This window comes from Gambusia affinis, linkage group LG07 (genome assembly GCF_019740435.1).
Source record: "Gambusia affinis linkage group LG07, SWU_Gaff_1.0, whole genome shotgun sequence".
Taxonomy (NCBI): Eukaryota; Metazoa; Chordata; class Actinopteri; order Cyprinodontiformes; family Poeciliidae; genus Gambusia; species Gambusia affinis.
Window position 1 is genome coordinate 8,578,794 of NC_057874.1, and position 13,432 is coordinate 8,592,225.

Below are 13,432 nucleotides of genomic sequence, written 5' to 3' on the forward strand. Positions count from 1 at the left end.
TCCACATCTTCCCAGCATTTTCTCCATCGTCTCCGTGGCAATAGTCTCGGGAGTTTAAACAATGATTCCCAGATGGAGACGAAAGCAATTCAAGGACCCAATTAAATTTGGCCAGATAAATCTGCACCAAGCCAACCTGTCAATGCCTCTGTTTGCCTCAGCAGACTGCAGTTCCACTTGTCAATCATTTGAACAGCCTAAAATTCAGGTTAGCACATGAAATTTGTCACATATATATTAACAGTTTTGAAAAGGACCAAAGTAGATGTTCTTCTTTTGAACGGTGCTTAACAACTGTGGCCGTGCAATTTTAGAAAAATATTTAATTGTGATATTATTGCTGGAAGTTGTGAATCTGATGGCAAATAAAAATTACCCTCACTTTTGGGACACTCTGTTTGGGCAATCAGAGAAGTTAAACTCCATTCAAGTTCCCAGATATGTTAAAAATATGCAAAACTTAAATGACTGACCATTGAAATATAGCAACCTAACAAATATGGTAACTACCAAATAACTCTTTCAAGAGTTCAAATTGGCTAATAATACCAGTCCATGACTTCCTGTTCATTATGTGTTTGCCCTCTCTCATTCTACATGCCTGTATTAAACATACAGTTTTCAATGTGTTTTTTGTCTCATTACAGATTCAGCAACTTTTCACAATGCTGCCTGTGTTCTCTTTTTCGTTTCCCATTCCCATTTCTCGTTTTTCGACAATCTACACAAACTGCTTTCATACATTCTGTTGCAGAATAACAAGGTGACATATCCATCCATCCATCCATCCATCCATTTTCTGTACACCCTTTGTCCCTAATGGGGTCTGGAGGGTTGCTGGTGTTTATCTCCAGCTACGTTCTGGGCGAGAGGCGGGGTTCACCCTGGACAGGTCGCCAGTCTGTCGCAGGGCAACACAGAGACATAGAGGACAAACAACCATTCACACACACACTCCCACCTAGGGAGAATTTAGAGAGACCAATTAACCTGACAGTCATGTTTTTGGACTGTGAGAGGAAGCCGGAGAATCCGGAGAGAACCCACCATGCACAGGGAGAACATGCAAACTCCATGCAGAAAGACCCCGGGCCGGGAATCGAACCCAGGACCTTCTTGCTGCAAGGCAACATCTCTACCAACTGCGCCACTGTGCAGCCCAAAATGACATAATAAAATCAAATCCAGAAGGTGAATTTGTAATAGGTATACCACGTATCAAGCATAGGTGCGCACAGTTTCATTTTTTTATTTTTTATTTTTTGTAGTATAATTTTAGAAACCCCAAGTGCAGAAGAAAGTAAAATGAAGTTCTCATCAAGCTGGATGTTGTCCTCTTTGGCAGCAGACGTACTAAAGCCTGCAAAAAGCCCGGAAGAAACTCTCAAAGGAATCTGATTTTTTTTTTATAGGGCAATTCTGCAAACACAAACTTTCACAGTGTCAGCACAACATCCGCTACACACTCACATCAGGGGTGGTACAGTGGTGCATGACAAGACATAGAGGACCACAACAACCCAGCACCGCGGATCTTTTTATTTTTTATTACTTGAAAAGATGCGTTTCAGAAGTGTTATTAAAATAACTAACAGCAGGTTTGCAGCATTTAATTTCCCAGGGTTTGTTTAAAGGTTTCACTTTAAAGGAAGCTGGATTCACTGGGCGTGATTTGTTCCATGGCACTAGAGATTAAAACTTAATGCAGAACAAAAAAATAAGTACCTTTTATAGTGACTTTCTCTACAGTTCTGTGAAAAAGGATTTGATACAGGTGGCACTCGCAGTCAAGGTAAATTAACATTTATTAATCTTGATTAAGCTATGCAAACCAACCAGGCTGTGTGTGAAAAGGTGATTTTCTTCCTAGCTACGAGTTTTTTATTTCACTGATGAGTAATTGACTTTAACCTTCTTATAATTTAGCCACATTAAAGGGTTTGCAGCTATAAACCGCCTCTCATTTTGATGCTGTAAATACTTTTTCATAGCAACACGTGAACCTGATGATGGGGAGTTTATGTTTAAAGCAAATCAAAGGAAAAAAAAACACTTAGAAATGGCTTGATTCCATCCGTGAACAGAGGATAGCGCAGCACAAAATTCACTCAATGTGATACAGAATATCAGCAGGTAAAGGGAAAGCTCAGTTTTACATATTATTACAGTATATTTTGAACAGTATTTTATCCATAGGAGAAAATATGTGCATGGGTCAGTAACTGGACTCTGCTCTGTAACATTTCTGTAAACTCCAGGAAGAAAACGCATACTTACTGGAAATAACAATTTCCAACAAAAGAAAATGCAGCGAGCTTCAATTAAAGAGAAAATGTAAAGATCGGTTTAGTAGAAAACCCCGCATGTGGCATAATGCAGCCACAAACCTGTGAACATATCGAAGTAGGTCATAGATAATAGATGGGTTCATTATAGAAAAGCAGAATAAAAAAAACAACTCTTTGAAAATCAGTGGAAGAGAGTTGGAAACAGAGAGCGATGTATAGGTAAAACCTTTTTAAAAAAAGCTGTGACCATAACCTTTGTTGTACTTAAGAAAAAGATCCACACTTTTTCTTACTGAAAGTAACTAACTTCATGTTTCAGAGCATTAGTGAAATATCTGGGCCACAGTTCCCATGCTGAAGCCAATTCAGAGGTAAGGGTGGCTCCTCATTTATCCACTCAAACGCTCGTAGCACAACTGGGGCTTTCACTCTTGTGAATACGTTCCTTTTCTCTCCCAGTGAGGAGTTTTACTCATTTCAAGGGGCTATAAATTATCTGTGCGCTACACGGCAATCTTTCTCAATGAACACCACAGTAGTGCACTTTAGCAAGACTCAAAGTTTATCCAGTGTACTGTGGCGGTGTTGTGCTGCCTGCAGCTGAAGGTTTTGCAAGACATTTTACCTTTCTGAGTTTCCTCTCTTCCCCTTATTTGACTAAAGGACATGATCTAATGAGCTTCACCTCCAAATCCATATATAATGAACAGGAAGAGTCTTTCCTCCCTTTCTATAGGCACTTTGCTGGTCGAACGTTCCCAGGAGACATGAATATTACAGTGAAGGCTTCACCTTGACACAAAAAGTCGACCTCTCACAGAGACCCCACGCTCTCACATTCTTGTATCTGCAGCGTCATGCATATGCAGCGCTGTACAGGTCCTGTTCAGTATGCAAATATAGGACACCATCTTTCACTGTGGTATGCTAGTTAGCTGATCATTCACGTGGGAAAGCCCTACTGATTAACCAACTGCACAGAATAACTGCAGGAAAAAAAAAAGAAAAATTAAATCTGCCCACTCGTTCAGATCTGCACAATACTTATGCAGTTTATCATGTGAGAGCAGTTTGAAGGAAAGAGGTGGTTTTACCTGGGCCCGAGCAAAAGCCTGCGATGACAGCCAGTATGCAGCTGTAACTGAGATATGGCATCCACGAAACTCTGTCCTGGAACGACACAATGTCAAATAACTCAAAGATCCTCTGGTGCAATGCAGAAATCATCATGCTTTGGGGAAAACTCCCTCTAGTAAGAACAGGGAAACTTAAGAGTTAACGTGAAGGTGATTGGACATAAAGCCAAGCTGATCCTAGAAGAAAACCGGTTTTGAGGCAGCAAATGGTTTCAACTGAAGAACCAATTAATGGCCCAGCAGGTCAATGACCCCAAAACAAGCTTCTGTTGTTTTGACTAGGTATAATGGCCTAGTCAAAGTCTAGATTCACATCTAATTGGAAACCTGTGGCAAGACTTTAAACTGATGTTCAGACACTCTATCGATCTTAAGCTACACTGACGAAAAATGTGCAAAGCTGGTCGAAACACAGCCCAAAATGCTTAATTGCCAAAAAAGGAAGTTCTGGAAAACATTGACTCAGATGGGCTGACCTGAGCCTCACTTTTTATAAATCAGATAATTTGAATAAGAACATTTTGATATACAGATTCATATCTTAATGCTTCTTTAAGCCTGATTTTGTCATCGTCCTCTGAGGCTCTGCAACAAAGCCTCAAATTATATTATGTAAATGTTCCTTTGTTTCACAGCTATCATATTCTCTTTGTGGGTATCACATAACATCCCAATAAAAAATTTATGAAAGTCAATGGTTTTAATGTGACAAAGTGTGAGATTTCTTAAGCAAAATATATATTTGTATACAAGTTGTTAAGTATCTGTACAAACTCCACTGTTTTCACAGAAAGAAACCTTGTTTCCATTAGCATCTTGACGGTAACGATCAGATTTGTGTGTGTGTTATGTGTTATGTGTGTATTTGCTGCAATTATACTTCAGATACAATTTAGCTTGCAGAGTAGGAAAATGACTCACCTGGAAGTTGAGGAAAATTGTCAGCAGGCTGAAGAATACAGCCATGGAGGAGAAACCAAATATAAGGAGGGGTCTTCTCCCAATACGCTCAATCACCAGACCCTAAAGATGAGACACAAACAGAACATAAGGTCATTTTCATTGATAACTAATGTGAAACCCAAGGCACGGCAGTTTCAAATGCTTTAAAAATATGTAGATTTTATGCCATTTTGCTTCATATTGCCGTTTTTAAAAAGGAAAAGACTGAAAATCAGTTAAAAATGCAGCTTGTTTTATATAAAAGAGAAGTTGAACTTTAACATTTGTTTTGTTAATTCAATGTAAATCAAACAAGCTTCTCCAGTCTACGCACCTGACTCCGACTTCATAGTAGGAATTAATCTACGAAGCAGCTTTGACATGTCTAACACACAAAGAGGTACTATTATTTAGCTTCCTCGAGGTTTAGTTTTATTCTCCATGGCTGCAGAAAGAGTCTAAACCGTGTGTTGAGAAGAGCACTAGGTTTTCAGATGCCGCTACAATAAAAGACACCTGGTCATGAAATTGACCAGGTGCAAACTAGAATAGACAGATTTTACTTTCATTCAGACATTATCCAAAATATGTTTGTCTTGCAACACAAAGAACAACACGATAACTTAGGGGGTTATCAGATTAACAAAAGAATATCTTGTACTTTTAACTAAAGAATTTCATGTTTCAAACAAAAACGTGATACAATCATGTTGGATAAACAAGGATTTCAACAACTTCACGTTTATGAAATTTAATCGTGTTGAGATAACATGATTCATTATAGTCAGACTGATCTTGTGCTGAAGCCGAGTGAGATCACAGGATATCACGCGAGACAATAATTTTTGTCTCAACTTGAACATCGTATTCAAGTTGAGACAATGTGATTCAATTTAGTCCGATTCATTTCCCTCCAAAGAGGGTCTAGCGAGATCAGGGGATCACGAGAGATTATGAGACATCACTGTTTTGCACCTGGGAAAACTTCCAAGCTGTTTTAGTTACACATTAAACTATAGATATTTGTTTTTCTCTGCAGGGCACTACTGGCATTTAAGAACTGCACTGAAACAAATGGCTGTAAAAACTACAGCATGAAAAGACAGTAAGGTGGTTGGGTTTTGAAAATACAGTTCTGTTGTACCTTTTCTAATTGTTGACTGTTCTTTCTACCCTTTCACCCAGTCCTGTCTTAAAACACTTAATGTGATGTAACTTAAAAAAAAAGTATTTAAATTAACATAATTAAATCATGGAAAAGATTTTCACACGATTAAATAGCTTTCTTTCGGCATGAAAAATGTTTGTTGAGCCAACTTAATTTTCATGAGTTGGATCAACTTAATAATTAGTGTGAAAGTATCACTGTGACATATGTTGGTTTCTCCAGCGTGCTGTGGTGGCGCAGGGGGTCAGCACACTGCACGTCGCTGGTTCGACTCCCGGTCCTGGCGACCTTTGCCATGTCCTCACCCTGTCTACCTACTGTCTCAAAAAAATACGAGCCACTAGCGCCGCAAAAAGGAAAAAAAAAAAAAAAAAGTTGGTTTCAACTAAATTGCCATTAATCCTGGTCGAGTAAATTATATGGTCCAAAGCGTTGCACATTAGTTGGGCTGGCTCTTTTAAATTACATTGGGTCCAACTATAGTAAATGAGTTGAATCAACCTTAATAAATTATATTGAGCCAACACAATTGCTTTACATTGGAATAACCATAATAAATTAAGTTGACCTAATACATTTGCTTTAAATAGGAGTAAAAGAATCACATGGTGCTGAAATAAAGTAAAGTAATCAGGTGGAAATCCTTTCCATGATTTTTTTTATGTTCATCCAAAGAGTCAGTTTTTCAGTGAAGGTGAGCTGCAGTGAACCAATTACCTGATTCAGTTATGCACAAGCCATAACAGCATGTCGTCGGCTCCAGCTATGGAATTTGCAGAGTGTAAATTTCGTAGAGTGGATTTTATATATCATATGTATGACTGCTAACTGAGGTAAAGACATCAGATTACGAGAGGGCAACAGCTGAGCTAATCAATCAAGTGAAACAAAACAAAATGGACTAGAAATTGATTCGGACCAGAAGATTAAGTTCTGAAGATGACAATTATCTTCGTCATCACTTGTTTCGGCCTTTATTTCCATGTTGTTCTCCATCATAGTTGGTAGATCAACACAAACTCTTTTTCACATCAGAAAACAGGCCACTAGTGGAAGAAAAACAGCCTGAAACTCAAACCTTTGTGTCTGCCTTCTACGTTAACGGTAATAACAACCAAACCTCACAACACCAATGAGGTGACCCGGATGTTCACCAAGCCGAAACATTAGTTGGTTGCTTTTTTGCTTGCTTTTTTTACACTTCATATTATTTCAGTATATAGCTTGTATTTTCCTATTTTTACAGTTATGGCAACTAAAACGTATCTCTGTCCTTTAAGCTGTTTCTGAAGGGTAAGAAGCCTTCTGAGTGAGAGTGGCGCTAATTCCTGGCATCATTATAAACAATGCATTTGCTGCCTTCATGTGTGATTTTTGTCTTCTTCCTGTCCAATTTTCTGTGGATTTACTCGTACACCACACTGTTTCCGTCTCATCAATAATTCTGGGGCCACTTCAGTCATCACCTGGCCTCCTCTCAGGATTTCAGATCAAGCAGTGGGCATGACGTCGGGGCTTTAGCAGAGCAGAGGCTACAGCTTCTGGCCTCGTTTCGTTTCTGCCTGGGAGACGTTAAGAATTTATAGCAGCACTTCAATAGTTCTGAACCTGAGGGGTTTCATGAGATTGAAGAGGGGAGAAAAAAAGAAGTCATGGCTCTTTGTATAGAATGCATCCTTCTTCCACTGGGATGGATCAGTCTGAGTGCAGGTTGTTCTGGGAGGGGAGGGCGTTGCTGATTCATTCCCTCCATGTTTTCCTGGCACTTTCCTGCTGGGATGCCCCAGACTGCGCCTCTGTTCAATTTGGTTTTCCTCCACATGCGATGGAATTTACTCAATTTCCTGAATGTGTATTTGTGTATCTGCGCTCATCCCGGTGGGCGCTGTCCCCGCAGACACGAAACATTTCTCTCCCAGACACTACCCACACCACAGCGCGTTCTCGCACAAACATCAACCGCCAGCTAACACAGCTCATTAGGGGTCCCAGAAGATTTGCGAGAATGGATATTTATGAGGCTGAACACGTGTATGTCTGTGAAAGAGAGAGAGAAAGAAAGAGTTTTATTAGGGAGGCGACAGAAGTTTGTCTATTGTGGACCTGAATAATTTATCATGAGCTTCATTCAATGTGGTGGGGACAGAAATTACAGTCATCAGGTGAATTTCTGCTTCATTTAGTGCTCAATCCTCCATGTACATGAGGCCGGTTGAACATCTGAGATTTCTGTTTGCATGTGTTATCATTAATTATTGTGTTTCCTAAAAGCTCTGTGACAGAAGCGGCTTCCCCTGCTACTAAAACAATGCTGGAGAGATGACAAATGAAATGTGCTTCTAGTTCTGCTCTCTTTTAGCAACAAAAATAAGACAATTACAGACACACTCCTCACCGGGACTCAGAGTTTCAGTCGCTGCTTCTTCCCAGCTGATTCAACGGCAACATTATTTTGTAAGCAGAAATAGGTCAGTATGAGTTTCTCACAATATGATAACTTTGTGTAGAAACATAACTATGGCATAACACAACAAAAACTAAAATATAATCAAAATGTAAAACAGGATTTCATTGCCTCTTCTTTAATTGTGAATGAAACATTAGTTGCATCTGTGCTGCTAAACTAATAAATATTGCAATCCTAAAAATGTTGTTTATGACATTTATTTAATGCTATATTGATTAATGATTTTGTATTTTAAATTGAGTAAATTGCAGGGTTGCAATTAATCAAAATGACGCAGATTATTATCAACAAGTATGGTAGTAGCTGGGTTCTTTAATCATTTTTGTTGAATTGCTGAAAAAAAGACATATGAACCAAACAAAAAAGATATTTATTGTTCTTAAATCTGTTATTCACATTACTCAACCATCCGACTGGTGGAAACTGCAAACAGCTATTATACCCATTCAGCTTTCAAGTGTTGTTAGCAACAGTAGCAGGTAGCATGGTTCCCCCATTCAGTTCCTCAAAACTAGCGGCAGCAGGAATTAGCAAACACCTGGTGGAAATGCCATCTGCTGAGCTTAACTACACTTGTCCTAAAAATACTCATAAAGGACGAAATAAAACGCACCGTTGTGATGAGGAACTGGAGGCAAAGTGTTGCAAAAAAACAAGAGCTTCTTAAAAAGATGGAGGCTAATTTAAAGCCACCAGATGACGAAGTTAAGTTTCTTTAGAGTTGTGTTTGACATATTCAACATTTTTAAAATAATTGAAGGTGACAGTTACTCGATTGTGCCATGAAATAACACTTTGTTCCTGGAAAACCTGAGAAATCAACCAGATACAGGTAAGCAGGTAAGATCTCAGGGAAAACTAGAAACCAATCAGTGATAAAAGACTGATTGGTGCATCTCTGCCTACAAATCAATGCTCCATCCTACTTCGTGGCAGACACAACCGTGTGGTGAGTTCAGGCCTCTCAGTTGGAGGGACTAAAATGTGTGGTCACAATTCATCACATCAGGAAGCAGATGAGTCATTTTAAGACAACTGGCTGCAGCTTGAGGGAGCTCCAGCCTTCCATTTACGCCACCCCTTTAGGATTTCAGTCAAAACTCTAGCTTACTAGTGCAGATGTGGCCATTTTTACACTCAAGTTGCATCACAGGCCAAATGTATAACCAAGTGGTTTTTTACTTTATTGCCAAATTAAGCAGCCTGCCGTTGTCGTTGTCTTATGTCCCCCCCAGGCCCTGCCGTAACAACAGAACAGATTATTCAAAACTTCCTTTCCTGCAAAATGAAGATTATTGTCCTACTCTTCTCTCACTCTTTTTTTTTTTAATCAACTCAACAGAGATAATTTCAGTAAAATCTTTTCACTTACGAGTATTGGTTTCTGAATCGCCTATTGTTTTTGTCCGTCACATAACGTGCGTCACTAGCACAACAAGGTCAGTTTTCGCATTCTATTGTCTCCTCTTAGTCTTTAAACTCTGACTTGCCAGCAGGCTCCAGATTGTGACGACATGGCCGGAAGTGTGTGAATTAATGTGGAGTGGCACAAAATCCTCCGCTCTGGTTTATTATCCAGTCGAATAGTGACAAGCGTGCTGCATAGAAAGGGCTTTTGCCCAGTGGGGTATTAGAAAAGAGAGCAGGAGGTCAGTGGATAACATGTTGCATTTAAAGGTTCACAACTGTGTCAGTATTCTTTTTTTCTTGCTTTGCTCTGCTGCCTCACAACACAGCGCTTTGCAAAAGTATTTATTCCCCGCTCATCATGCTGGAACAAGTTGTTGTTGGAGCCACACAAAGCAATAACAGTAACAGTTTTGGAAGAGACATCACAAAAGGTATTAATTTTTTTTTTTTTTGCAAATAAAAATCAGAAAAGTGTGATTTATATTCAGCTCCTCTGAGTCAATCTTTTGTAGACTCACGTATGTCGCAATTAAAATCTGCAACCTGTTCAGGGCTCCAGCTACCAGCTGTCTACATAGGGACAATAATGTTTGCTTATTCTTTTTTTGTAAAAATCAGCCAGCAATTTTCAAGGATTGCTACAGACTGCTACTTATATGGACTCAGGTGGGCACTTTGACTGGGCCACTCAAAAGCACGAATATGTTTTACTTAAACCGTTCCAGTATATTGAGAGCAGCGCTATCCGAAGTCAGTCCTCAAATGATGGTTCATTAGTCGACTTCTGCAGAATATTGTCAAGGTGAGGAGGTAGTTGGGCCATTTGACTCATGTTACGACCCGCTACCCTCACCCTGGCTCGTTCTTATTTCTTTTATACAGATTACGGGAGAGAGGGGCCGCAACATTAAGTGCGTAATGATTTTTAAACAAAAGGAAACCGAGAAAAGAAACAAAAAGGGCACCTGACGGAACACACAGTGTGGTGGGGCTTACCTTAGACGTCCGATCCGTAGGTTATGTTCCTCAATCCAGATGGCATCCATGGAGAAGGGCAAGCCCTCGCGATCCCTCATGGTCAGGCGTTTCGTTTAATAGTTTTTATGTTTTCTTTGTCTTTAAATATATATCTAGTTTTCTTTTCTCTTTTCCTTAAAAAATCCGCACCTCTGGTGATTTCGATGGTGGTTGGTCTTGGCAGGCGTGTAACTTCCCCGGTGCTAAAATTCCTAGCGTCCAGCCGGTTTTCCAAAAAAAAAAAAAAAAAAAAAAAAAAATCAAAACAAACGAAGACAAACTTCCTCCCGGCCAAAAACTTCCGACGCTCCCCTCTGGGTGGATCCGTCCCGAGGTGAAGGTACTCTTTTCATCCAGAGCCTTCCCGCACCGTTTTTAATCAATTTTCCTTTTCGAACTCCGCTGCTACCGCAGCTTCGCACACGCCACCATCACTCATCTTCCTCAGGTGCGCCACCAGCCCAACTAAAAACACCTGGGCTGGCTAAGCCCCGCCCCCCACCGGTGAACCGTCAAAGGTGCCAACAATAAAACAAAAATAAACAATCAGGAGGCGGAAGCAAAGTGCGAGCATGTAACACTCAGGTGTGTTGGAGCAGGATGACTGGAGTTGTATTATAAATCACAGTATTAAATGTATTCAAATCTTCGGCTATAAAATGGCAAAATGGGACATGATTAGTTTTATAAGTCACCGTCGGGTTACAAAAGAAGTTAAGATCCAAATTTTAAACCATAATATGAAAACGATTAACAATATGTGGCAGATCCAATAAATTTGATACATGAGATAGATAGAGCATGAAAAGCAAGATAAAATGAAATTGTAGAAGATAAATTTATCTGAAATAGATTTCTTTTTAATTCACATCGTAATGTCTAACAATGTTCACAAGATTTAAAAACTCAAAAGGCTGCTTCGTCTTCTTTCCCAGATGCCCAACAGCAAACTGTTTCGCTGTTGAGCTAAAATACTCAACTTCCCCAACATGTTTCAGGAAGTTTTAACCGTTTCTTTTGTTAGTCCTTCTGACAGACGGCTGTGCTGAAAAACCAAATGTTCCACCTCATTTTGTCCTCCAAGCAGAACATATTCAAATGATCAGAGAGTTAAGAAATACAGCATGGACAGCCCATTTCAGAGTACAAGTATCTTTCGTGGGGATGGGAAAGACAAAACTTTCCTGAGCGCAGAGCGTGGTGACAAGATAAATATGTGTCCTCAATCAGCTTCGAGCCACTAGCTAAAAGAATCAGGCCTCTGTTATGACATATTTATACCCCAGGGAAACACGGAGTAATGGATAACTAATAAGAGGTTCCTAGAAACTCTGATCAGCTTTGCAAGTAAATAATAAATCATGAAATGCTTCTGTTACATTTATTTTGGGTAGGGGGGGGGGAGCTGTTGTGGGAACAGTCGCAGCTGAATGCAAGCTTTTCTAAATCTGCACTGCATTAAATCCCAGCAGATTTCTCCACATCAACGTGTTCATATCATATGTCAGTCAGATTTACAAAAACAAAAGCAATACAAAACGTCTTCAATCTCATCTGCATAACTCAAATGGGAAAACAGCCTGAAAGTAGTTTCCACTTGTTGGGCCAATACTGACTTTTAAAAAGTTAGTTTTTTAATGAGCCTTTCCACGAATCAAGTCTTAAGACAGATTTGCATGGTCGTCTATGCTTTTGGAGCAAAATGATTAGAACCCATGAAGAAAAAAAACACAAACAGTTTAAAGATCCAAAGCCTTTGCTTCTGTACAACACAGCTGTCAATGCAGCAAATATAAATTAAATAGGACGGCAAAGGGCAAAAGAAAAAGAGCAATGGCTCAATCAAAGCTCACTCAAGGACACAAGAAGAAAGCAAGATAAATATACTGCAGCTAAAAGGTTTTGCTCTATTTTCAAAGACAGTCTGGTGGAGAACAAAAGGAAGCAGCCATATATTATTGTACATGATGGGGGAATACCAGAAAAAGATGGTGTGTTCTGGGTCAGCCCATATGGAGCCACAGTATTCCCAAAGCTCATTAACTCCAAACTGGAGGATGCCAACAGACCATGTTTCCTTACAGATTCCTGGCAGACTCACATCAGGGCCAAAATACGTCACCTGACTCAGGAAAGCTTTTCATTTGCCCACAATTTATAAATATTTTAATTTAAAAACATGTTAAATGTGTGAAAGAAGTGTTTGTTGGAAATTTTGGAAGGTTCCTGTTATGGAAAGCCACTATTCCTGGAATCCAGCAAAAGCCACAGCCGACGGATTCTTCTGGTGTATTCATTTCCAAAATCAAAAATGCACGCACTGAATATTGCTGTCTAAATTAAACAAAACTGCAGAAGTGAGAGCTTCTTACTAACACCAGTTGAACCATCTGAAGCCACAATTCAAATCATTCTCACTGAAGCTACAAGAGATTCAAGGGTTTCTCAAACAGACACGACTTGAGTGAAAGCAACACTCTGCATGTGCTTTATGAGGGATTGACATTATAACATGACGTAAAGCTAGAAAAAAAAATCACAAATTTCTTAATGGGGACTATTGTAGCAAATAAAATTTCTCATTTTAATTACTTCTTTCTAGCGAATCATCATTTTTAGCAACATAAAGGGGGGTTGTACACATCAAAAGTCAGTCAACCTGCTCTTGAAACCAAGTTACCGTAGGCCTCAGGTTTGATCTTTCGAAGATCAAAGATTGTATCTAATGTGCAAATGTTCGCAAGACTAAAAAAGAAATTCTGAGGATCCCACACCAGGAGTAATATTTAATGAGGGGAGATGACAGGGAACATTTCCCGCTGCTTTTCGTTAAGTGCTTCTGTTTGAAAAAAGAAACACTTGCCTTTGGAGGGAAAAGTGCCAGAAGAAATCTGTTATACAATGCCCAACCCGTCTGAGGCCCATAGAGGACAAACTAATATCTAATTTAAAAACCATATGACTCACTTTCATTAGACCTAAATTACATAAGACATTTTGTTTG

At 39.4% G+C, this 13,432-nt stretch overlaps 1 protein-coding gene across 4 annotated transcripts in view; it reads right to left on the minus strand.

Annotated features, from left to right (window-relative positions):
* The window catches only part of slc2a9l2 (solute carrier family 2 member 9, like 2), a 131,433-nt gene that overhangs the window by 57,023 nt on the left and 60,978 nt on the right, over positions 1 to 13,432 (minus strand). For all 4 annotated transcript variants that reach the window (XM_044122796.1, XM_044122793.1, XM_044122794.1 and 1 more), the window contains 2 exons: positions 4,346 to 4,447; positions 3,383 to 3,458 (listed from right to left, as the gene is read on the minus strand). In XM_044122796.1, the coding sequence (XP_043978731.1) occupies positions 3,383 to 3,458; positions 4,346 to 4,447 (178 nt within the window). The remainder of the gene's footprint in view (positions 1 to 3,382; positions 3,459 to 4,345; positions 4,448 to 13,432) is intronic.